This window comes from Coregonus lavaretus, assembly GCF_964263955.1.
Source record: "Coregonus lavaretus genome assembly, chromosome: 7".
Taxonomy (NCBI): domain Eukaryota; kingdom Metazoa; phylum Chordata; class Actinopteri; order Salmoniformes; family Salmonidae; genus Coregonus; species Coregonus lavaretus.
In genome coordinates this window covers 33283810-33310024 of record NC_139994.1, presented here as the reverse complement: position 1 = coordinate 33310024, position 26215 = coordinate 33283810, and the positions used below count along the sequence as shown (strand labels likewise).

Below are 26215 nucleotides of genomic sequence, written 5' to 3'. Positions count from 1 at the left end.
TCTGTACAGCTGGGAAAAAGGAAAGGGGTTACCTAGTCAGTTGTACAACTGAATGCATTCAGCTGAAATGTCTTCCGCATTTAACCCAACCCCTCTGAATCAGAGAGGTGCGGGGGGCTGCCTTAATCCACATCCACATCATCGGCTGCCCCCCATATACAGTCTGATGCCCCTTAATCTGTTTAGGAGCTATAATTAACAGACTGTTAATGAAACTACCATGGTGTTTCACTAACACTTTTTTCCACATTTCCATCAAGAGAATGTAGGCTTTCCATCAAGTGAATGTAGGCTATGTTAGTTAAAGCATACTGTGGGAGTTAGAAAGTGCTAAGGACTTTGTTGTCCTGGATGATACAGTGCATTCGGAAAGTATTCAGACCTCTTGACCTTTTCCACATTTAGTTACGTACAGCCTTATTCTGAAAGGGTTTAAATAAATAAAAAATGAATCAATCTACACACAATACCCCATAATGACAAAGTGAAAACAGGTTTTTAGAAATATTTGCAAATGTATTAAAAATGAACAGAAACCTTATTTACATAGGTATTCAGACCCTTTGCTACGAGACTCGAAATTGAGCACAGGTGTGTCCTCTTTCCATTGATCATCCTCGATGTTTCTATAACTTGATTGGAGTCCACCTGTGGTCAATTCTATTGATTTGGACATGATTTGGAAAGGTACACACCTGTCTATATAAGGTCCCACAATTGACAGTGCATGTCAGAGCTAAAACCAAGCCATGAGGTCGAAGGAATTGTCTCCGAGACAGGATTGTGTCGACGCACAGATCTGGGGAAGGGTTCCAAAACATTTCTGCAGCATTGAAGTTCCCCAAGAACACAGTGGCCTCCATCATTCTTAAATGGAAGAAGTTTGGAACCACCAAGACTCTTCTTAGAGCTGGCCGCCCGGCCAAACTGAGCAATCGGGGGAGAAGGGCCTTGGTCAGGGAGGTCACCAAAAACCTGATGGTCACTCTGAAAGAGCTCCAGAGTTCCTCTGTGGAGATTAGATAACCTTCCACAAGGACAACCATCTCTGCAGCACTCTACCAATCAGGCCTTTATGATAGAGTAGCCAGATGGAAGCCACTCTTCAGTAAAATGCACATGACAGCCCACTTGGAGTTTGCCAAAAGGCACCTAAAGAACTTCCAGACCATGAGAAACAAGATTCTCTGCTCTGATGAAACCAAGATTGAACGCTTTGGCCTGAATGCCAAGCGTCACGTCTGGAAGAAACCAGGCACCATCCCTACGGTGAAGCATGGTGGTGGCAGCGTCATGCTGTGTGGATGGTTTTTAGTGGCAGGGAGACTAGTCAGGATTGAGGGAAAGATGAACCGAGCAAAGTACATAGAGATCCTTGATGAAAACCTGCTCCAGAGCGCTCAGGACCTCCGACTGGGGCGAAGGTTCATCTTCCAACAGGGCAACGACCCTAAGCACACAGACAACGTAGGAGTGGCTTCGGGACAAGTCTCTGAATGTCCTTGAGTGGCCCAGCCAGAGCCCGGACTTGAATCCAAACGAACATCTCTGGAGAGACCTGTAAATAGCTGTGCAGCGACACTCCCTATCCAACCTGACAGCTTGAGAAGATCTGTAGAGAAGAATGGGAGAAACTCCCCAAATACAGGTGTTCCAAGCTTGTAGCGACATACCCAAGAAGACTCGAGGCTGTAATTGCTGCCAAAGCTGCTTCAACAAAGTACTGAGTAAAGGGTCTTAATACTTCTGCAAATGTGATATTTCTGTTTTTGGGGTATTGTGTGTAGATTGTTGAGGGGGGGGGGGGGGGACATTTAATCCATTTTAGAATAAGGTTGTAATGTAACAAAATGTGAAAAGTCAAGGTGTCTGAATACTTTCCGTATGCACTGTATGTTTGACAGAATGACAGAATCAGTTTACTGGTCCTTAATCCTTTGTTGTGTCTGTTCTCCCCGTCACAGGTGAAATCGATCAAGACCGGCTCAGTGTTCTGGTCCATTGGCTGCTGCCTCTCCTACTTCTACATGGTGAGTGTCAAAGAGCCTTAATTGTTACTCGTAAACACATAGAAAACAGTTTCATTGACTTCCACCAACATAGCATCCCATCTCTGGCAATGGGAATTGGAAGTCATGATTACAGTAAGATTACCCCAAGATAGCATTGTTGAGTGCAATCGTAGACGTCAAAAGCGGTAATGAGTGGCGTGAAAAAGGAGTCTGCACCGGCGCGTTAAACGTTATTTATGAAACCCCCCCTGACCTGTCGGGGTCGATGGAGAGAGAAAATAAAAGATAAACAGAGCCGACTGCCTCCCAGACAGGTTTCTTTGTGTACGATTGGTGATGTTGAGCGCCTGCAAAGATCTTCTGCTTCCAGTGTCTTCACAGTTAAGTCTCCCCTCTGCTCCGGAAAATACATATGTCAAATGAAACGGATTACAGAGATTCAGCTGCCATCGATCATGTCGGGGCCCAGCATCCAAACTCCGGCAGGGAAAAGCCACTAATGACCACATCTGAAGAGATATGAGAGCAGGGAGATTTTCTACTGAGAGAAACCACAGCAATTTTATAAGCCCCTCTCTCATTCTGTCTGTCTCCTCCGGAGTGAGAATATTTCGACCTCCCCCTCTCTACGGTTCTGAGTAGAGGGAGTACAGCTACAACCGGAAGTTACTTTTTCGTAGCAGGTTAGGATAATTAACATGGCAGGTTAGGAGACTTAGGTTAAGGTTAGGAAAAGGGTTACGGTTAGCTAAAATGCTCTCATAACCTGCTACAAAAAGTCACTTCCAGTCGTAGGTGTACTCCCTCTAGTCACAACTCCGCTCTACCCATCCCTCCCACTAACATCCTTCTGATGTCTGACCTGTTGCAGGGTTTGTTGGCAACACGACAAGCCCGTATCTCCTTTGTCGGCAACACGACAAGCCCGTATCTCCTTTGTCGGCAACACGACAAGCCCGTATCTCCTTTGTAACACGCTCTCACGACCCTCTAGTGCCCCATTACTCAACTGGCAGACCGAATCCGGACGTACAACAGAGTCAGTACCCCCTAGTGCCCCCAATACTCGGTCGTACTTCGACACCTGGTATCATATAAACACACATAAGACATGGAAGAATACGTAGAATTGCAGGAAATGAGCTTTAAATCAGCCCAAAAATCTCTGCCCCATGCAAAATGTGTTGAACTGTGGAAATTAGCTTTAAAACTGCAACATTTTCTCTCCGCCAACAAGAGGGGTGTGAACAGTTTGGGGTCGCATGGATTGCGAGGTGGGAGTTTACTACGCCGATAAATTACATTATCCAGCTGGACCTTTGCCACCTAGGAAATTTGTGTGACCGGACCTTCTCAAATATTACTTGAGTACCCCTGCTCTAGTGGGTGTGAGTAGTTGCAGCCCTACATGCTGCAATATCTACCCCTCCACCGTTTCTCCCCTCCCACTGTTGATTAAGGATACCCACCCATGGGGCTTAATCGAACATGACACATGCACAGCGAGAGATTCCGTGCTCAGCTCTGTGTCATGATCAGACCATGGAGGGAGAGAAGAAGCTCAGTTGAGACGTCATGATGGACAAGAAATGCGAAAGCCCCTACTGTGAGAGCTGCCTGATGTTCTATCTTATGTCTCCCGGGAGAGAATGTGTTTTCCCTAAGTGACAACTCCCTCCTACCCTGCCAGAACCCCCCTCCCCCGACCACGAGCATCATGGGAGCACTTCTGAAGTTCTTTTCACTCAAAGTATTTGAGGCATTCTCAGCAGCACAACTCAGCTCTTCATGTGATTGTAAGATGTGCCGCTTTCTGGAGGTTATTATTAGAAGTCAAGCGATAAAATCACAACTCGAGGCCCTTTTTACATTAAAGAAATCTATCCAGCGCTTTGCAGTGGTTCACCTACCTCCCCGGGCCCCACCTGACTTTCAACAAAACGACTTTCTCCCACAAATAACTTTATTTTCTCAGTCAAGGCCACAGCTTATATCCTCCACTCATGCCATCTGATACCCCCGTAGGTGACCGACAGCATCTCAGGTTATTCTGTTTCCAGCATCCTAAAGAGGTCCCTGAGCCTAATGTCTGGCTCTTTGCTGACCCCATTATGAACAGTCGCAGGGCCAAATGCTAATTTGAGATGCACTTGTTGTAGTACACACACTAACAGGTTAGCGTTGGGCCCATAGGAAGCCCTAACATAGTGTAACAGCCCTTCCTCCTGGTTGTATTGTAACATACACAAACTGCTCGTCCTCCTGGTTGTATTGTAACATACACAAACTGCTCGTCCTCCTGGTTGTATTGTAACATGCACAAACTGCTCGTCCTCCTGGTTGTATTGTAACATACACAAACTGCTCGTCCTCCTGGTTGTATTAATTTCATTTCATTTCAGTCATTTAGCAGACGCTCTTATCCAGAGCGACTTACAGGAGCAATTAGGGTTAAGTGCCTTGCTCAAGGGCACATCGACAGATTTTTCACCTAGTCGGCTCGGGGATTAGAACCAGCGACCTTTCAGTTACTGGCACAACGCTCTTAACCACTAAGCTACCTGCAAACTGCTCGTCCACCTGGTTGTATTGTAACATACAGAAAAGGTTGTTCCTCATTGTATTGTAAAGGAAGCTTGTCCAAGGACAACTGCTCTTCTCATAGAAATACTGTCAGAACATGGCATGAAAGCCTTACAGGGATGTCACTCAGATGTTTCAATACACACAGGGGATATTATGAGGATGTGGCTTATCTAATTAGGGAATCTGCTAACTACATTATCTCCAGCTTATAACATTCCTGATAGTTACTATTGCCAGAAGGATATATTATTAACTCAAAGCCAGAGTAAGAAGTGGTTTTATTGAGATTCATTAAGCAGGATGCCTAGCGGCCTAACCAGAAAAAACATTGTTTCAATCGAGGCCTTTCTCATGGGAAGTGTGATAGGTTTCTAGCTAAAACATCGTTTTTGCTGGTTTCTTGATGTAGGACTGAGCTATATCGATAAATACATTATTTACTCTAACAAGCATATTGATTGTGTATGCACCAGCTCTTTCAGCTACCTCACTGTCTCTTAGCAGACTTTATTTTGGTGGTAAACAAGATATTTTGTGCTTGGTGGTGCAGAGATTTTGACTGTACTGTCCTCAAAGAGTCTGAGTACAGAGTTGTTTCAAGCTTTGTCTTCGATATGGCTCGGTGTCTCCAGAAGATTGCTGCTTGCTTATTCGACCCTCAACCATGTGGGGGAAGTAATGCAGAAAATGTTTCTCATACACAAGCTTCTCTCTCTCTCTCAAACAACACACACACACAACGGCGAGGTCATTAGCAGTACATGTGTGAGATGTTTGGTCAAATTACGCTCCGTGGCCAGGAGGCTGCGGCATGCGACCCTCGGCGCAAGATACTAGCCTCACTCTCTCCTCTCCTCACTGATACCGCCCAGCAGTTCCTCTGGGCCGGCGTTGTGTTTTCAATTATCAACCTCTTCTCTCACAGAGAACCGCTGCGGCTGTGTTAACACAGGAAATTCGCTCAAAATGGGAGTTGTCTCTGTAATCATTCAAGTTACAGTTCAACTGCACCTAATTTAGCTCACACCATCTGAAGCTAAAGATGGAAATGGCTGTGAAAAGATAATTGCACTTAACCACTCCGGAACAAACTTATTGAGGGGAGTTTTATCTCCTTCTAGTGTGACTCTTTGTTTTAGTTTTTTCGCAATTAGAAGTAATTGCAAAACATATTTTAATCATAGATGAGTGATTGTGAATTAAATGTGTGACTAAGCAGGTGTGTGTGTGTGTGTGAGAGAGTCTACGATCCTTCTGTCTGTGCTCTGTACATCCTACGTACTGCAGTTGATGTTTTTGTAGAGTATTTTATAGTCCCCTTGTTTCACGCTGCAAGTCTGAGACAGTGTTGCTGCATAATTTCATGGAGCTTTTAAAATTATTGATGCATTTTACTTTGCGGTCATACAGTGTTAAATATGATTGCATTGGTTTTATATGGGGCCACTGCGCATTTCCATGCATTCCTGGTGGCATGTGTGTTTTGCTGATGGCTCTGTGTTTGTTGCAGGTGTCAGCATGGGGAGGATATGTCTTCATCATCAACCTGATCCCCCTGCATGTGTTTGTGCTGCTGCTCATGCAGCGCTACAGCAGGAGGGTCTATATCGGTGAGTGACCACAAACACTTTCATCTGCTAAAGAGATGTGAACATAAACCCTCTACACTGAGTGTACAAAATATTAGGAACATGACATGGACTGACCAGGTGAATCCAGGTGAAAGCTATGATCCCTTATTGATATCAGTTAAATCCACTTCAATCAGCGTAGATGAAGGGGAGGAGACAGGTTAAAGAAGGATTTTTAAGCCTTGAGACAATTGAGACTTGGATTGTGTATGTGTGCCATTGAGGGTGAATGGGCAAGACAAAATATTTGAGTGCCTTTGAACAGGGTATGGTAGTAGGTGCCAGGCGAACCGGTTTGAGTGTGTAAAGAACTGCAACGCTGTTGGGTTTTTCATGCTCAACAGTTTCCCGTGTGTATCAAGAATGGTCCACCACCCAAAGGACACCCAGCCAACTTGACACAACTGTGGGAAGCATTGGAGTGAATATGGGCCAGCATCCCTGTGGAACGCTTTCGACACCTTGTAGAGTCCATGGCCTGACAAATTGAGGCTGTACTGAGGGCAAAGGGGGGTGCAAATCAATATTAGGAAGGTATTCCTGATGTTTTGTACACTCAGTTGATATGTGAACGCAAACCTTCTATCTGCTAAAGAGATGTGACTGCACGCACCTGTTTTCCTCAAAACAACCACAAATACTCTACCGAATGTGACTGAAAACTGAGTTTAATAATTCTGAATTTGACTGCGTATATCTTCCTGTAAATTGCTTATATTCGTCCTTGAGGCTTACAGAACACAACCCATCATTGTCAGACAGACAACATTGCAGAAATGCTGCAGCATCGTAGGCAGTACATATTTAGCTGAGCTGAAGGAACAGCAGGCTAGCTGGGATAAATGGTTTAGCATCAAGCATAATTTACACTTGATTATACATATTACTCACAGTAAACAGTACCCCGTTCTTGGGCGCTTTGAAAATAAATTACGTCCCTATTTAAAAAGAGGGCATTGACCCTGCTGTACTCAATCTCTTTGCATTTTCCTCAACCAAGGATTCCACCCTTCCACAAGAACCGTTTGTTAATGCAGACCATTTTTCCATTGCATTGTTCTGAAATATTTATGGCTTCGAACGCAGAAGCTGTCAACCTCAAACACCCTTTGCATAGTTATTCAAGCAGCAATCTTGTGTAAGGCCTTGATCCTTAAAGTGCTTCATAACCATCTCGTTTTGATCTAGTTTTAACCTTTCTCCTTCATCTACCATAGAGAAAGCTCTTCTAAAAACTAGATATCGCTTTGGCATCGGTGCTGGCACAATGAGTGCATTGTCAGTGTTACTCGCAGTTATATTTCACATAGTTCATCTCTTACATCCATCAGTCAACAGGCGATAATGAATCAGTCGGGAGTGCTCAGAGCTAGTCTGTCACTTCAAAAAGCCCCAGTGTTCAGAAAAGTATGGAATCTTGATTAGGGCACATGGCTTAGGATCAGATCAGCTCCCCCCCCAGCTACAAAGGTGGGAGTTCTACAGTTTCACTGCATCGTGGGCTCATGTTAGGCCCCCCACTGCGCATTTCTTTGCCCACTTCTATGTTCTCAGTAAATTACTCCAGATGAGATGTTATTGTATTTACTCCCACTCAGGAGATGCATTGACAAAATCAATGCACATTAAATACCTCTAAAGAGAGAAAAGGCGCTTTACCTTAACAACCCAAACTGAAGTGATAGTGGGTTTTTGAATAGAACAGTGTCTGTGTTCAACCTGTTTGTTTGATCTCATCTCTCGCTCTTGGTCTTTCTCTTTCTTTCTCCATCAGCTTACAGCACTTTCTACATCGTGGGCCTGGTGCTATCCATGCAGATCCCCTTTGTGGGCTTCCAGCCAATCAGAACCAGCGAGCACATGGCGGCAGCAGGTAAAGTAACTTTTTGTTATTCTGACTGTGAAACACTCCACGATTAGTGCAAATTCACCAAAGTAGCATAAAGTTTGCCTCTTCCTCTCTGGTTTTAAGGTGCTACATAGGATTTTATTTTATTTTCTGAAATTACAATGCAAAAATAAAAACAAAATCCTGTGTAGCACCTTAACCAGAGAGGAAGAAGTGAACTTTATGCCACTTTTGGTGAATTTGCGAGGCAACAAGACATTGCGATATACAGATTTCCAAGACATATGCGCACAGTTCTTTCTGCCTGCCCCTTCCTCTCTCTCCCTCGGGCTAGCTTGCCTGGTCTTTCTCTTCACTATTGACACAAGCGTGTGTTCAGTCTTCGGTCTGCTGCGTGTAGAATATGCTAGCCTATTCATTGATGATAGGCCCTGCTTTACTGAAGATGCAGCTTTTGATTACCGATAGATAGGCCTAGTGCACGGTTCTGACTCTGTCTACCTGGTGGCTGACCTGCCTATACTGTACCTCTCTCCGCTCTTGGTCCCTCGCTAGCTCGCTATGAAAAATGCAAGTGTTAGTGTTCTCGGAAGTACGGCAACTAATCAGTCTCTTCCGCAGTGTTGCCAACTCCTCAGTAAGGAAAGTAGCTATTGGCTGTCCTAAAAGTCGCTAAATGACGTCATCACCTAATTTACATAATTGGCAATGTCTATGTAATTGTGATGGACGCTGTGGGAGAGAGGAATAGCGTCGTGGGAGAGACAAAAAGTGAGTAAAAACACTCTACATTTACATCCCGCCCTGAATGTAAGCCAGGGCGGGATCAGCCAGCGGCGGCTTCCCGCATGCGCAGTCTGGACGCGGAGGGGTGAACATCTCCTCCTCTGACTGCAGCTGGGAGGGACTGCTGCGTGAGGACTGGGCCGAGTGCTTTGGGACAGGGGTAACAAAGCACCCGCTGCTCGTTGAGAAGAGTAAGAACGATACGTGCTTTCACGTCAGTCTCCAAAAGTCTCCAATAACACCAGAAAAAGTCGCTAGATTTGTCGCTAGTCGCTTTTTTGAAAATGTGTCGCTAGAGGGGTCTGAAAACTTGCTAAATATAGCGACAAAGTCGCTAAGTTGGCAACACTGCTCTTCCGTTCCAAAAAGACTGAATCTTAGGAGTTGAAGAGTCGATTCCTAGCGGAATCGAATCTTGACTTTTAGAAATGGGCGTAGACCCCAAGAGTTTATGCGCAACAAGTCGAGGAATATATTTTGGAATCGACTCTCCACCACTACATCATCGTTAACAGCTGGAAAATTGGCAGAGAAAGTCAAGCGACAGCAGCAAAGTCCTGTATGGCAATACTTTGAGAAGTTATGTGAGAAGGTGGTGAAATGCAAACTTTGCAAGGTGGAATTTAGGTACAGTAACGGTAGTACAGGTGCAATGCTTAACCATCTGAAAGGGACGCACCGTGAGACCCAAACCGTTGCTGGCAGCAGCGCAGCTGCATTGTGAATTAATGTGTAATTTTATAAATGTTTCTTATCGTTACTTTTGTCACATCCCTAGTAACAGGATTACGTAGCTCTAAAGCATCAATGTATGTTCCTCTTAGTCTAATGTAGCTTCAGTCTGGTTTCTGAAGTGGTGTTTGTTATGCGGGTGACCAGGGCAGCACGTCAGCGGCGTGGGCTTTGAGGAACGGAAAGCACCGTCACACTCTCAAAGGATGGGCGTTTGGCTTCAGGCAGCAGCTGCTCGCAACATCTAGCGGCGTGTCTACAGCGACAGCCAGCGCGACGTGACAGGAAGGGAAAGAAAAGAGAGCTGGACCTCCCCGCAGGAGGCTGGCATCAGAGTGATGGGCATTTTTGCATCATTGCACGCTTTCTGGGTTCTGAAGGAGTTGTGACCTTGGAATGCTGCTGGGGGGGGGGGGTGCCACATCAGATAACAGAACTGAGATCCCATTTAGTCTTAACTGTTCCAGTTATTCAAATATATTGTCATGCATTATTACAGCATCAGTGTGTAGCACATATATAGTAATACGACCATCAAATGATAGTCCTTATTTAAAATGTTTTGTATATAAACCTGCTTGCTTGAGACCCACATTAAGGTTGTTGTGATAATAACTCCAACATTCTGTGATTGTATGTGTCCTGTCACAGGTGTGTTTGCGCTGCTCCAGGCATATGCATTGCTGCAGTACCTGAAGGACAGGCTCACCAAGCAGGAGTTCCAGACCCTGTTCTTCCTGGGGGTGTCGCTAGCTGCTGGGGTGGTGTTCCTCACTGTCATCTATCTCACCTACACTGGTGAGTTCCTATACCATTACACATACACATGACTTACAGAAGCATGTCTTCATATAACACATACATTGCCTTCAGAAAGTATTCAGACCCCTTGACTTATTCCACACTTTGTTGTGTTACAGCCTGAATTCAAAATGGATTAAATAGATTTTATCTCACCCATCTACACACACACTAATCCATAATGACAAAGTGAAAACTTTAGACATTTTTGCAAGTGTATTGAAAATGAAATACGGAAATATCTAATTTACATAAGTATTCACACCCCTGAGTCAATACATGTTAGACTAACCTTTTGGCAGTGATTACAGCTGTGGGTCTTTCTGGGTAAGTCTAAGAGCTTTGCACACCTGGATTGTACAAAATTATTCAACCTCTGTCAAGTTGTTTGTTGCTAATTGCTTGACAGCGATTTTAATTCAAAAGTATAACTAGGTCACTCAGGAACATTCAATGTAGTTTTGGTAAGCATCTACAGTGTAGATTTGGCCTTGTGTTTTAGGTTATTGTCCTGCTGAAAGGTGAATTTGTCTGCCAGTGTCTGTTGGAAAGCAGGCTGAACCAGGTTTTCCTCTAGGATTTTGCCTGTGCTTAGCTCTATTCAGTTTGTTTTTAGAAAAATAAAAAAAACTCCCGGGCCTCCCGAGTGGCGCGGCGGTCTAACGCACTGCATCGCAATGCTATAGGCGTCACTACAGACCTGGGTTCGATCCCAGGCTGTATCATAACCGGCCGTGATCGGGAGGCCCATAGGGGGCGCACAATTGGCCCAGGGTCGTCCGGGTTAGGGGAGAGTTTGGCCGGGGGGGGCTTTACTTGGCTCATTGCGCTCTAGCGACTCCTTGTGGCGGGCCGGGCGCATGCAGGCTGACCTCGGTCGTCAGTTGAACAGCGTTTCCTCCGACACATTGGTGCGGGCGGGTGTTAAGAAGCGCGGTTTGGCGGGTCATGTTTCGGAGGACGCATGACTCGACCTTCATCTCCCAAGCATGTTGGGGAGTTGCAGCGATGAGACAAGATCGTGGTCCTCTGTAGCTCAGCTGGTAGATCACAGCGCTTGTAACGCTAAGGTAGTGGGTTCGATCCCCGGGACCACCCATACACAAAAAAAAAATGTATGCACGCATTACTGTAAGTCGCTTTGGATAAAAGCGTCTGCTAAATGGCATATTATATTATTATTATTATAAGATCGAAATTGGGAGAAAAAGGGTGTAAAATACACAAAACAATTACTAAAACTCCCTAGTCCTTGCAGATGACAAGCATACCCATAACATGATGCAGCCACCACCATGCTTGAAAATATAAAGCGTGGTACTCAGTGATGTGTTGTGTTGGATTTGTCCAAAACATAACGCTTTGTATTCAGGACATAAAGTTAATTTCTTAGACAATTTTTTTGCAGTTTTACTTTAGTGTCTTATTGCAAACAGGAATCATGTACAGGCTCTGTCATTTTAGGTTAGTATTGTGGCGTAACTACAATTTTGTTGATCCATCCTCAGATTTCTCCTATCACAGCCATTATTAAACTCTGTTTTAAATTCGCCATTGGCCTCATGATGAAATCCCTGAGCGGTTTCCTTCCTCTCCGGCAACTGAGTTAGGAAGGACGCCTGTATAGGTGCCCTTCTTTGCGAGGCATTGGAAAACCTCCCTGGTCTTCATGGTTGAATCTGTGTTGGAAATTCACTGCTCGACTAAGGGACTTTACAGATAATTGTATGTGTGGGGTACAGAGATGAGACAGTCATTCAAAAAGCCTATTAAACACTTGTTACACACAAAGTGAGTCCAAGAAACGTATTATTTGACTTGTTAAGCACATTTCTACTCCTGAACATATTTAGGCTTGCCATAACAAAGGGGTTGAATACTTATTGACCCAAGACATTTCAGCTTTTCATTTTTAGTTAACTTCTAAAAACATAATTCCACTTTGAAATTATTGGGTATTGTGTGTAGGCCAGTGACACGATATCTCAATTTAATCCATTTAAAATTCAGGCTGTAACACAACAAAATGTGGAAAAAGTTGTGGTTGTAAATAATTTCAGAAGGCACTGTAGTTAGTTCCACATACACCGGACATACAGAAGCATGACTTCATATACCTTATAATTAGTTACACATACACCTGACTTACATTAGTCAGTCCTCAATATATACCATATACTGTAGTCATATACCTTATACTGTAGTATCAGTTATATACAGTCCCTATACGTCAACATTGCACATACACTTTGCTTTCGAAACCAAATCCTCATATACCATATAATTACATATACACCTGACCCACCAGGTATAAACAACTAACACAAGCTAGTCCTCAGATACCATAATAGTTACTTTTTTTTTTTAAATCTCTGTTACACATTTAGCTTGTATTGTTGAGAGCCTTTGTTACTCATGTACCTGGCCCACTAAATATATTTCTAACCTCCACTGCTCAACATTCCTCTCGAGTCCCGACCCACATATGCCCTACTGCTGAACAGACGCCTGACCCACTAAAACAGGGCTATTTAATTCCTGTCCTGGGAGGCCAAAACTGTTTAGTTTTTTTTGTTTCTACCTCGTAGTTAATTGCACTTATCTAGTGTCCCATGTTGGAATCTGTCCCTGTTTAGCATGGGCGACAGTGAAAACCTGAAGTGTTTCGGTTCTTGAGGACCAGAATTGAATGGCCCTGCACCAAAGGGTCCCTATTCACTTTGTCAATATATCTGTACACTACCCATACCACCTTATACTGTCACAAACAAACATACATACCAGTTTCAACCATACGCCAACAAGTCTGCATAATAACCACTAATGAAATGACACTAGTGTGTGTTCAAGTTCCCAATCTTGTGTATTGATTGTGTTTGTTCATTTAGGTTACATCGCTCCGTGGAGTGGGCGATTCTACTCGCTGTGGGACACCGGGTAAGCACTGCTAACCTTTCCTATCGATGAAACATTTGTTTAATTGAATGTGTGCGCTGCGAAAGGGCTTAGTCTCAAAGGAAATGCGAGCAGTCTTTTTCTTCCCAAACACGCTTGGACTACATTCTGTACATGAACTGCAGCATGTCTGCATTAAGCAACGATCAATCGGTTTGTTTGCTGACAGCACCGCACTTTCTCTCCCTTTACATTCCCTTTGAGGCGGTTTCTTGAATCTTTATCTTCCCTGAAGTACCAGATGTTTCTCTTCTATCTTCACTCTTCCCCCCTCTCTCTCTCTCTCTCTCCCTCTCCCCCTCTCCCCCTCTCCCCCTCTCTCCCTCTCTCCCTCTCTCCCTCCCTCTCTCTCTCCCCCTCTCCCCCTCTCCCCCTCTCTCCCCCTCTCTCCCTCTCTCCCTCTCCAGCTACGCTAAGATCCATATCCCGATCATCGCGTCAGTGTCGGAGCACCAGCCCACCACCTGGGTGTCGTTCTTCTTCGACCTCCACATCCTGGTCTGCACCTTCCCAGCAGGTCTCTGGTTCTGCGTCAAGAATATCAACGACGAGCGCGTCTTTGGTAAACTGGGGCTCGTTAAAACACAACATACATACATATATAATTTGAATACGTCTGAATATTTAGAGGGGAATATGGTGATTTGAGAGCAATATACATTATAGCAAGGACGTCCTCATGTTATTGATATACTGTACACACCTGTTCCTAGAAGGTGTACTGGAAGAGGGAATGCAGAACAGAATCACACTGCTCCAGTGCAGGAGGGGCTATGCTTGAGCTGGTTTCTGTTTTTCCCTTGCACTTAAAGGAAAACTGCCATTGATTGCTCCAAGAACCTACACATATGTTAACCCAGCTCTAAATCAGTCTCTCAGATTTAAAGAACACCCACGAGGACCTGAGTTGTGCACCGTGCACTTTTGACATGCATTGCATTCGGAAAGTATTCATACTCCAGGACTTTTTCCACCTTTTGTTACGTTACAGCCTTATTCAAAAATTGATTAAATTGTTGTTCACTAATTTACTCCAAGTAGGGAAAGGATGGTGGGGTTGAAAAGTAATAAAGGGGAGTGTATATATAGATAAAAAAAATATGGGGGATTGGAAGTGATGCAGACAATTACATTGATAGAAGATACAATCTATCTGCAATATTAAGCTGATCCATTCCCCCAGAGAAAAATAAATAAAAATAAATTGATTGATTTGTTTTTTTGAAATGTCAGACCCTTTACTCAGTACTTTGTTCAAGCACCTTTGGCAGTGATTACAGCCTCAAGTCTTCTTGGGTATGACGCAACAAGCTTGGCACACCTGTATTTGGGGAGTTTCTCCCATTCTTCTGTGCAAATCTTCACAAGCTCTGTCAGGTTGGATGGGGAGTGTCGCTGCAAAGCTATATTCAGGTCTCTCCAGAGATGTTCGATCGGATTCAAGTCTGTGCTCTGGCTGAGCCACTCAAGGACATTCAGAGACTTGTGCCGAAGCCACTACTGCGTTGTCTTGGCTGTGTGCTTGGTGTCGTTGTCCTGTTGGAAGGTGAACCTTCACCCCAGTCTGAGGTCCTGAGTGCTCTGGAGCAGGTTTTCATCAAGGATCTCTCTGTACTTTGCTCCGTTCATCTTATCCTCAATCCTGACTAGTCTCCCGGTCCCTGCCGCTGGAAAGCATCCCCAGAGCATGATGCTGCCACCATCATGCTTCACCGTAGGGATGGTGCCAGGTTTCCTCCAGACGTAACGCTTGGCATTCAGGCCAAAGAGTTCAATCTTGGTTTCATCAGATCCGATAATCTTGTTTCTCATGGTCTGAGAGTCTTTAGGTGCCTTTTGGCAAACTCCAAGCGGGCTGTCATGTGCATTTTACTGAGGAGTGGCTTCCGTCTGGCCACTCTACCAAAAAGGCCTGATTTGGTGGAGTGCTGCAGCGATGGTTGTCCTTTTGGATGGTTCTCCCATCTCCACAGAGGAACTCTGGAGCTCTGTCAGAGTGACCATCGGGTTCTTGAAAACCTCTCTAACCAAGACCCTTCTCCCCCGATTACTCAGTTTGGCCGGGCGGCTGCAGAAACGTTTCGGTACCCTTCCTCAGATCTATGCCTCGACACAATCCTGTCTCGGAGCTCTACGGACAATTCCTTCGACCTCATGGCTTGGTTTTTGCTCTGACATGCACTATCAACTGTGGGACCTTATATAGACAGGTGTGTGCCTTTCCAAATATTGTCCAATCAACAGAATTTACCACAGGACTCCAATCAAGTTGTAGATACATCTCAAGGATGATCAATGGAAACAGGATGCACCTGAGATACATTTTGAGTCTCATAACAAAGGGTCTGAATACTTATGTAAATAAGGTATTTCTGTTTTTTATTTGTAATTAGGGGGTATTGTGTGTAGAATTATTTAAAAAAATAAAAATACATTTTAGAATAAGGCTATAACGTAACAAAATGTGGACAAAGTCAAGGGGTCTGGATACTTTCCGAATGCACTGTAGATGAATTAACCGGCCTTTAACCTTTCCTGCCTCTCTCCTGCCCCCCAGTGGCTCTCTATGCCATCAGCGCAGTCTACTTTGCTGGGGTGATGGTGCGCCTGATGCTGACTCTGACACCGGTGGTGTGCATGCTGTCGGCCATCGCCTTCTCCAGTGTGTTCGAGCACTACCTGGGGGACGACATGAAGAGGGAGAACCCTCCAATAGAGGACAGCAGTGACGAGGATGACAAAAGGAGCTCAGGGAACCTCTATGACAAGGTTAGGAGGAGTCACGGTCCAGGGCCTGTATTCATAAGTAGGCTTGGGCGATACCCCGGTATACGGTATAAACGGTATATTTCGAAATACCAGGCACCCGGCACACCACAAGGAGTCGCTAAGGCGCGATGCCCCCCCCGGCCAACCCTCCCCTAACCCGGACGATGCTGGGCCAATTGTGCGTCGTCCTATGGGACTCCCGGCTACAGCCCAGGAATGAACCCGGGTCTGTAGTAACGCCTCTAGCACTGCGATGCAGTGCCTTAGACTGCTGCGCCACTCGGGAGGCCCACTCACTTTCAGTATTTTAATCCATTTCTGCACTGTGTTTTCACACTTATCTTAGTATGCCTGGGACTGCATTTTTGGCTGTTCTTACTTTTGCCACTAGAGGGCGCTCTGGCTATTTCTGTGGGTCTGTATCAAGGGGCCTGGGTGCACAAAACCTCCATCAAATTATTCAAAGAATTGTCGCTGAGGCCGATTTTTATTTTTTATTTTATCACTCAAAGACGAAGATATTAACATTTTATATTCATCCAATGTCTGCCATGTTTTTGGATGACGTAATGGCTCCCCTAGTGCGCATGTGATGTTGGTCCATATAAACCGGATGCAACAAAGATATAGACTGTCCATGAATCGGCGTATTTGAACGTGAGTAGATTACCTTGAAAAAAACTGTTGGACATCTTAGACACAGTTTCTAGTCCTCATTATACCTCAGTGGTCTGTACTCCTGAAGTTGACTGTTTTGTGCTTGTCATTTAGCTAGCAGTTCTCAGGTGTTAGCAGCCAATGGCTAGCAGTTTCTTACTGGTGATAAAAAAGGATGATTGCCATAATTGTTTTGAGTCATTAATGAATTATTTAATGTAACAAATCAAACATTTAACTTCGTAAGTAATTCATGATTACATCGTAAACAATTCATTTACACCCAGCGTTTATTTGAAACAGGCGTTTATTTGCAGAAATTTTAAAGGGGACAGGCAGCTATTTGAGACAGCGTTTAATTGAAGTTTTATGTTATTGTATTGCAAGTAGGCCTAAGTATTTTGTGCAAATGGGGGATATGATGACACGCTTATTCATAAAAACATAATAACAAGAAGCAGCCATTTGCCTTTGGTGAGAAAATCTATTTTTAATTTTGGAATCTAAATTAATTAGACATAGGAATCTACAGGTAACATAAAGTGCCTTATGGCCACCACAAGCAGAACAGCTTCAATGCACCTTGGGATAGATTCTACAAGTGTGTGGAACTCTATTGGTGGGATGCGATGCCATGCTTCCTTGTGTGGAAGCACCTGCTTTCAATATACTTTGTATCCTTCCTTTACTCAAGTGTTTATTTTGGCAGTTACCTTTATCTATTTTTATTTTCAGAACCATTACAGAATAAATTCATTTTCTGGCTGTGATGGGTTCATATTCCTGAAGTAGCCATACAACAAATTACCATGCGCATCTCATTTAATTTGACCTATGTATATAGTACACTACTTTTTATTTATAAGTGTCATGTCATACAAGCGCATTTAGTTCCACGTTTCCGCTCCTCGATTACCTTTGACTTTTTTCAAAAGCAGGAGAGGACGCGATGAGTCAAGCAATACCAATTGAGATTCACCTACTGCCCTCGCCTTGTAGGCCTGCTCTCACAATGTGAACCCTTAGCCGTTAATTCCATTTGACGCCTACAGGTAACTGCCAAAATAAAGGAAACACTTGAGTAAATGAGGGATACAAATTATATTGAATGCTGAGATGACAATGCCCCCATCCACAGGGCACGAGTAGTCACTGAATGGCTTGATGAGCATGAAAATGATGTAAACCATGGCCGTCTGTCACCAGATCTCAACCCAATTGAACACTTATGCGAGATTCTGGAGCGGCACCTGAGACAATGTTTTCCACCACCATCAACAAAACACCAAATTATGGAATTTGTCATGGGAGACTGATGTCGCATCCCTCCAATAAAGTTCCGGACACTTGTAGAATCTATGCCAAGGTTATTGAAGCTGTTCTGGCTCGTGGTGGCCCAACGCCCTATTAAGACACTGTATGTTGGTGTTTCCTTTATTTTGACAGTTACCTGTATTTAGCCAATATACATATTCCTGTAAGGAGTTACAAAATAATGACCAATTTCACTCTGTTTGTATTGCAACTCTCTGATACTCTCTGTTTAGTGGGCCAGTGTTGATGTGGTGTGTGTGTGTGTGTTTGTCTCCCTCTGCAGGCAGGAAAGGTGCGTAAGCATGTGTCTGAGCAGGAGAAGGCAGAGGAGGGGCTGGGCCCCAACATCAAAAGCATAGTGACCATGCTGATGTTGATGCTGCTCATGATGTTCGCAGTCCACTGCACATGGGTCACCAGCAACGCCTACTCCAGTCCTAGTGTGGTGCTGGCCTCCTACAACAACGATGGGTAAGGACAAGTAATATAATAATATATGCTAGACACTTAGCAGACGCTGTTATCCAAAACGTCTTAGTCATGCGTGCATACATCTTTATGCATGGGTGGCCCCAATGGGAATCGAACCCACAACCTTTGGCGTTGCAAGTGCCATGCTCTGCCGATTTGAGCCACACAGGACAAACTACCATGCAGTTAAATAATGTCTACTTGTAGAATGTAGACTCACATATTACACTCCATGCATACAAGCATAGCTCCACATGTCTTTCTGCGTATGTATGTGTATTCACACACGCACATGCATTGACACACATTGGGTACAAATGCGCAGACACACCTTCTCTCTCTCACATACCCACAAAAATGTTAAAAGGGCATGCACAGTCATATTTCATCAAGCAAGAGCTGCATGTAGCCACGTGTGAACATTTTGTTCATATCCTTTGCTAGTTAGTGAGTTATTAGCCCAGTTATAGATCATTTGTGGTCAGCAATGGGGGAGTGATTGCTTCCTACAAGGCCACAAAAAGTGTACATTTCTAGACATCTTTGAAAATAGTCTGGTAAAGTGCTTTTTTTTTTTTTGTCTTAAAGGGGCAGTGTTGTATTTTGAGACATGCTTGAATAAGCTAAGTAGCCAATAGGCAGAGGGTAGCATAATTGGTCTGATTCTCTCTAGTAATGGTATGGGAATAATAATGCATTTTATTTTGTAAAATGGTTTCTTGCATCAAACACAACATTTTCAGTCACCTCCTTGTCTGAAGGACAAGTGGATAAACAGGTTAATGTTAAGCCCTGCATGTTTTGTTTTTTTCCAAAAGTCTCATGGAATGTAGGCCTACATTGAACACCACACATTGGCTGCTACTGTAGGCTGAATGATAGAACAGCTATTTCCATGTTAAAATGTTATGGGATGCATTTTCTCCATTGTTTTAGGCCACTCTGGTAGGTCTACATTATGATCAAATAGCCACAGTAGCCTACATGGCCACTTAAAACTGGAACTTAAAGCCTCAGTGTTCACAGTAAACGCGTGCTAGAAGTTGCACAGAATTTTCACAACTTTCAAGTTTGCTCTCAGCAGACCTGAAATTTGCTCAGTGCTGAAAAAATTTGAGGGAACATTGGTGGGTACAATAGAATGGGCTGTAATTGCCGTGACTCCCTGTCTCATAGGATCACATAATACAGTTGAAGTTGGAAGTTTACATACATCTTAGCCAAATACATTTAAACTCAGTTTTTCACAATTCCTGACATTTAATCCTAGTAAAAATTCCCTGTCTTAGGTCAGTTAGGATCACCACTTTATTTTAAGAATGTGAAATATCAGAATAATAGTAGAGAATGATTTATTTCAGCTTTTATTTCTTTCATCACATTCCCAGTGGGTCAGAAGTTTACATACACTCAATTAGTATTTGGTAGCATTGCCTTCCAATTGTTTAACTTGGGTCAAACGTTTCGGGTAGCCTTCCACAAGCTTCCCACAATAAGTTGGGTGAATTTTGGCCCATTCTTCCTGACAGAGCTGGTGTAACTGAGTTAGGTTGGTAGGCCTCCTTGCTCGCACACGCTTTTTCAGTTCTGCCCACACATTTTCTATAGGATTGAGGTCAGGTCTTTGTGATAGCCACTCCAATACCTTGACTTTGTTGTCCTTAAGCCATTTTGCCACAACTTTGGAAGTATGCTTGGGGTCATTGTCCATTTGGAAGACCCGTTTACGACCAAGCTTTAACTTCCTGACTGATGTCTTGAGATGTTGCTTCAATATATCACAGAAAATATATGTGGTCCTCTGTAGCTCAGCTGGTAGGGCACGGCGCTTGTAACGCTAAGGTAGTGGGTTCGATCCCCGGGACCACCCATACACAAAAAAAAATGTATGCACGCATGACTGTAAGTCGCTCTGGATAAAAGCGTCTGCTAAATGGCATATTAATATCCACATAATTTTCCTTCCTCATGATGCCATCTATTTTGTGAAGTGCACCAGTCCCTCCTGCAGCAAAGCACCCCCACAGTATGATGCTGCCACCCCCGTGCTTCACGGTTGAGATGGTGTTCTTCGGCTTGCAATTTACCCCCCTTTTCCTCCAAACATAACGATGGTCATTATAGCCAAACAGTTCTATTTTTGTTTCATCAGACCAGAGGACATTTCTCCAAAAAGTACGATCTTTGTCCCCATGTGCAGTTGCAAACCATAGTCTGGCTTTTATATGGCGGTTTTGGAGCAGTGGCTTCTTCCTTGCTGAGCGGCCTTTCAGGTTATGTCGATATAGGACTCGTTTTACTGTGGATATAGATACTTTGGTACCGGTTTCCTCCAGCATCTTCACAAGGTCCTTTGCTGTTGTTCTGGGATTGATTTGCATCAAAGTACGTTCATCTCTAGGAGACAGATCGCGTCTCCTTCCTGAGCGGTATGACGGCTGCGTGGTCCTATGGTGTTTATACTTGCGTACTATTGTTTGTACAGATGGATGTGGTACCTTCAGGCGTTTGTAAATTGCTCCCAAGGATGAACCAGACTTGTGGAGGTCTACAATTCTTTTTCTGAGGTCTTGGCTGATTTCTTTTGATTTTCCCATGATATCAAGCAAAGAGGCACTGAGTTTGAAGGTAGGCCTTGAAATGCATCCACAGGTACACCTCCAATTGACTCAAATGATGTCCATTAGCCTATCAGAAGCTTCTAAAGCCATTACATAATTTTCTGGAATTTTCCAAGCTGTTTAAAGGCACAGTCAACTTAGTGTATGTAAACTTCTGACCCACTGGAATTGTGATACAGTGAATTATAAGTGAAATAATCTGTCTGTAAACAATTGTTGGAAAAATTACTTGTGTCATGCACAAAGTATATGTCCTAACCGACTTGCCAAAACTATAGTTTGTTAACAAGAAATGTGTGGAGTGGTTGAAAAACGAGTTTTAATGACTCCAACCTAAGTGTATGTAAACTTCCAACTTCAACTGTAAGTTACCAAACCTATGGTTGCCTGGCTGTCATTCCTGTTACCGTCATTCCTGTTAGTCATTCCCGTAACTCTTCAACTCTGTCACTCCCCATAGGACGAGGAACATCCTGGATGACTTCAGGGAGGCTTACTATTGGCTGAGGCAGAACACAGACGAGCATGCGAGGGTTATGTCTTGGTGGGATTATGGCTACCAGATAGCAGGCATGGCTAATCGAACCACGCTAGTGGACAACAACACATGGAATAACAGTCATATAGCACTGGTGAGTCACACAACACAATATCAAAAGGGGGCACTGGGAGGTTTGAGGATTACGACTCAACTCAGACCTCATTCTCCAAAGTAAAGTAACTCTTATCAATTAATTTAATACATTCACTTGTAGGAGCTGCAATAATGTGTGTGGGATTAATTTTGCTCTTAGGCCTTGATTGATTTTCCCAGGGCCAGCACAACTTTGAAAAGCGAGTACTTACTTTATTGGAGTCTTATCTCTCCCTCTCATTTTCCCACCATCTCTATCTCCCTGCATCTCTTTTTTCCTCTGCTCTCTCTCTCTCCTCTCTACAAACTCCCGTTCTTCCTTCTCTCCTCTGTAGGTGGGCAAAGCCATGTCGTCCAATGAGAGTGCAGCGTACGAGATCATGAGGAGTCTGGACGTCGACTACGTGCTGATCATCTTCGGGGGTGTGATTGGTTACTCAGGCGATGACATCAACAAGTTCCTGTGGATGGTCAGGATAGCAGAGGGAGAGCATCCCAAGGACATTCGGGTGAGTGCCTGGTATCTTGAGACTGCCAAGTTAGGTTCACCGATGCCTCACGATACAGAAGGACCTTCATCCACTCCTATTTATGATCCTTTTGTTATGCTGATGAACCTGGGTAAACACTTAGATTTGAGCAATCCAGTAATTCATCAGTCTGGGTAAACCCAAGGACATTGCTGTTCCTAGCAATGTTTATTTTCTTCAATGACACTTGAGGTCGTTGGACAAAGTATCCAATGCAGATTTGTAAATATCTTTATTTTGCATGTGATTTTGAATATCAGAGATGAACTGAACAATTGAGGGTTGTAAGACTACATCATATCATAGATGGCAATTTGGCAAAGTATTTAAGTTTTTATTAAGTTCAGTCTCTGCTATTTGATGATGTCAGTATCCTTGAAGAAATGTGGGAAGTGTCTCACGCTCCTTCACTCCTCGTGCCCATGTGCCCTTCAGGAGAGTGACTACTTCACCCCTCAGGGAGAGTTCCGTGTGGACAAGGCCGGCTCGCCCATCCTGCTCAACTGCCTTATGTACAAGATGTCCTACTACCGCTTCGGCGAGATGCAGGTGAGCGGTGGTGAAATACTTGACGCAAAAGTAGGCTACAATAAGCACTGAGTGACGGACAAGAGAGGGGCTTAAGGACGTGCTGACAGAAGCGTGAGGAGGGATGAAGGTGGGAGGGGAAGCGCTCAAATGCACAGGCTCTGGCAGGTACATACGAGATATGAGAGAGAAGAGCTGCCAGGTACTTATGGCGAGCTGCGTGTTGTCTGGCCAGCAGCTCAGTGAAGAGGAGGAAGGATCAGTGGGCTGCGTCAGTAGGGTCCACAGACAGGCAGCCAAGCAAAGCTCTGTCTCATAGCTGTCTTAACCCATAGAGGAGATGGAGAGACAGGTTCAGAGCATGGTAAAGGCAAGGGAACAGAGATTGGTTTTGTGGAAGAGGAAGTGACAAGGACAAAACAAGACCGGAAGGACAGAAAACGAGATGAGGAGGGTAGAGGGAGGGAGGGATAGGTGAAGTGATGTACAGATTTAAAAGAGCAGGGAAATGAAGTAAGATGAGAACAACACTTGTGTGAAGGTAGAATCAACCTTTATACAAGTACCATACTCACTTTAGCTGAGCTCAGTCAGTAGCTGCCCTCGTCAACACCCTCAACCCCCACCTACTGCTATCCTTATCTCTCAGCTGGACTTCCGGACACCGCCTGGGTTCGACCGCACCCGCAATGCCGAGATCGGCAACAAGGACATCAAGTTCAAGCACCTGGAGGAGGCGTTCACCTCGGAGCACTGGCTGGTGCGCATCTACAAGGTGAAGAAGCTGGAGAACAGGGAGCCGCTGGAGCACAAGCTCCGCAGCATTGTGCCCAGGCAGAAGTACACCTCCAAAAAGGTACGAGGCTTCAATGTCTCTCAGCATTCATTGTGCTAATGAATGTAAGACATTATATGATACTGGTATAGTGAGTTTACATATGATTATTTCTTCTCAAATTTTAGCCACCAAAAGGAAATGTTCATAAAATGTGAGCCAACTCACTTTTATTTTAACAGTTAATGTGTGTGCTCAAATTCAGATTAGTAGATATATATGAACAAATTGCCAATTGTAAATTGAATTGTAAATTAAGTTTGTTTTATTGCACAGACTGCTAAGAGGAAGCGAGGACACATCAGGAATAAGCTGGTCCTGAAGAAAGGCAAGAAACTAAACAAGAAATAATGAAGATGGACACAACATAAAAAACATACAAAAAAATTCAACTAGCAAAGAAAACTCTACCAATGAAAAAGAACAACGGCCATTGTCTGGAATGTGAGCACATAGCCTCGATGGGCTAGTCCTCTGAGCGCAGCACCCGTGTGGTGGGGAGGGTGAAGTGTCATATCTGGCTAGCCCCAGAACCTTTGTCCATTTTATCCAGAGGACCTTTTGTCATGCTCTTTTTTTTCTTTGTAGTTGAATGTGTGACAAGGCACAGAGCTGCTGAAACCGGGGTGAGCGTACATTTTGTGGTACATTTAACTGTTATTCTAGAAATGGGGACAAAACAAAGAGAAAGGAAACTGAGGAGGCTGGGAGCAATTGCACCAAAGAGCCCTTGATTTAGCTCCTTAAACGTGAGGAATGTTGGAATTAAGGACATGTTCCTGACGCATGTACAGACGATGGTATATGGTATGGAGGAATTCCACTGTCTAGGCACAGCTGATTTACTTTTGATGATGGTTACTTTTTATCATTATTTTGTTGTTTGGCTCTAATTTGTTGTTACCGAGACAATTCTTTAGAAAATAAAAGGCCTAATATGTAAATATGTTATGTAAAGAAAATGTCTAAAAGGGTTATAATATATTGGATTATTGTGGTGATTTTTAAATACGCAGATGATTTCCTCTTTCCTTTTTAGTGATGTTTTTTATGGCAGCAGATCATTCTCGTTAGGAGGGACTTGAGATTTTGTTTTAAAAGAATGTGAATTTTTAAGAACTTGCCCCCTTGAAAAATTGCTTAGATTGTATATTCTGCTGCTAGGTTACATTTTTTAAAGCAATTCTATGTAAAAAGTAGTGATTATTAATGAGGCCTCAACCCCGCAAGGGGCGCGTTCTAGTCCGTGAGCCTAGTGCCTCATCGCTGGTCTCTTTATCACCACGTTAGTATGTCCATCTGTCTTCTCATAGTCATTGTTGCCTGTCCACATACACATGTTAATGCTGTTGAGTTGATACGTAGGGTAATGGAGGAAAGCTGAAGTGCTAAATCTCAAGATGGCTGCAAGTGAGTGGACAAAGGGGTGGTGCCCTCTGATAACACTGTACTGGGCCCGTTGTGAATTCAAAATCTGTGTTGAACACTGAAGGATCGTATGTGTGCACTCAAGTGTGGGTGTTTGTGGGGAAAAAAGGTGACACATCAAAGACAGTCTACACATGATAACCTTTATAGGAAATACAGAGGGCTTTTTTTATCGTTGACAATTGACATCTTCAGTCACTCAACAATTTACCACATTTCGTTTGATACTCATTTTCCTGTAAACACAGAAGTGATGTTATTTCACCTTTCTTTGGATATACAAATTGCTTTGTTCTGTCCCTTGATATTCTCTGAGAAAGACTGCATTGTGTCACTGCTTTCACTTAACGGCCCTCCATACGACGCGATATCGACCTTGCTCAAACACAATCTTGAGAAACTCATTTATTTACATGATGTTAAAAAACAGCTCATATCAGAGATTTTTTTTCCCACAATGTCAATGTGTGTGAGAAGACAAATGGTTTGGATTAAGCCTTAATGTGATATAGAAAGTATTCACGTTGTTTTCCCCTATTATTGTCATCTTGTTTTCTTTATTTTGTCTGTTTTTATTGGGGATGGTGGACTAGTTCCTTTCTCCTTTTCTGGGTTCTCCAACTCCTCCTCTTCCTCTCTCTGCCCCACCACTACATTTATGTTATTTTGATCTAACAACCCTGGTCCCCCTCACCTTCCAAGTTAACATTTTTAAATTATCATGTTTAAATGTAGAGTAAATAAAAGGTTCAAGTTTGTGTAAGAAGTGGTCCTCAAATTATTCGCTTTCCCAATTGATGTGTTACTATCAATTGATCATTGTTAGGTGTTTGCCTGAGGCCCTGTCAAAAAGTATCTTTGGAACATGATATATTAGGGTTTTTTTTTTGCTTTGGAGGCAGGCTGCTTTTACTAAGTTGCTCAGAGGCTTCAGTCAATTCCAGGAAACGCATGTATTCAGTGAGACGGGAATACAAGGCCACTTTTTAGAAGTGCAATACAATAGAAATACATTCTAAAACCCAAGGCACATAAATACCTTTATATGGAAATATCTCTAATATTCTATAACAGGC

At 43.7% G+C, this 26215-nt stretch overlaps 1 protein-coding gene across 1 annotated transcript in view; it reads left to right on the top strand.

Annotated features, from left to right (window-relative positions):
- LOC311132239 (dolichyl-diphosphooligosaccharide--protein glycosyltransferase subunit STT3B-like) overlaps positions 1–25897 on the top strand; it is an 86286-nt gene extending 60389 nt beyond the window's left edge. The window contains exons 4-16 of the mRNA XM_084165469.1: positions 1965–2030; positions 6109–6208; positions 8004–8102; positions 10248–10394; positions 13286–13334; positions 13760–13914; positions 15910–16121; positions 18376–18563; positions 21645–21816; positions 22154–22327; positions 22784–22897; positions 23526–23732; positions 23988–25897. Coding sequence (XP_084021595.1) covers positions 1965–2030; positions 6109–6208; positions 8004–8102; positions 10248–10394; positions 13286–13334; positions 13760–13914; positions 15910–16121; positions 18376–18563; positions 21645–21816; positions 22154–22327; positions 22784–22897; positions 23526–23732; positions 23988–24062 — 1758 coding nt within the window. The 3' untranslated portion in view covers positions 24063–25897. The remainder of the gene's footprint in view (positions 1–1964; positions 2031–6108; positions 6209–8003; positions 8103–10247; positions 10395–13285; positions 13335–13759; positions 13915–15909; positions 16122–18375; positions 18564–21644; positions 21817–22153; positions 22328–22783; positions 22898–23525; positions 23733–23987) is intronic.
- The last annotated feature ends 318 nt before the right edge of the window (positions 25898–26215 follow it).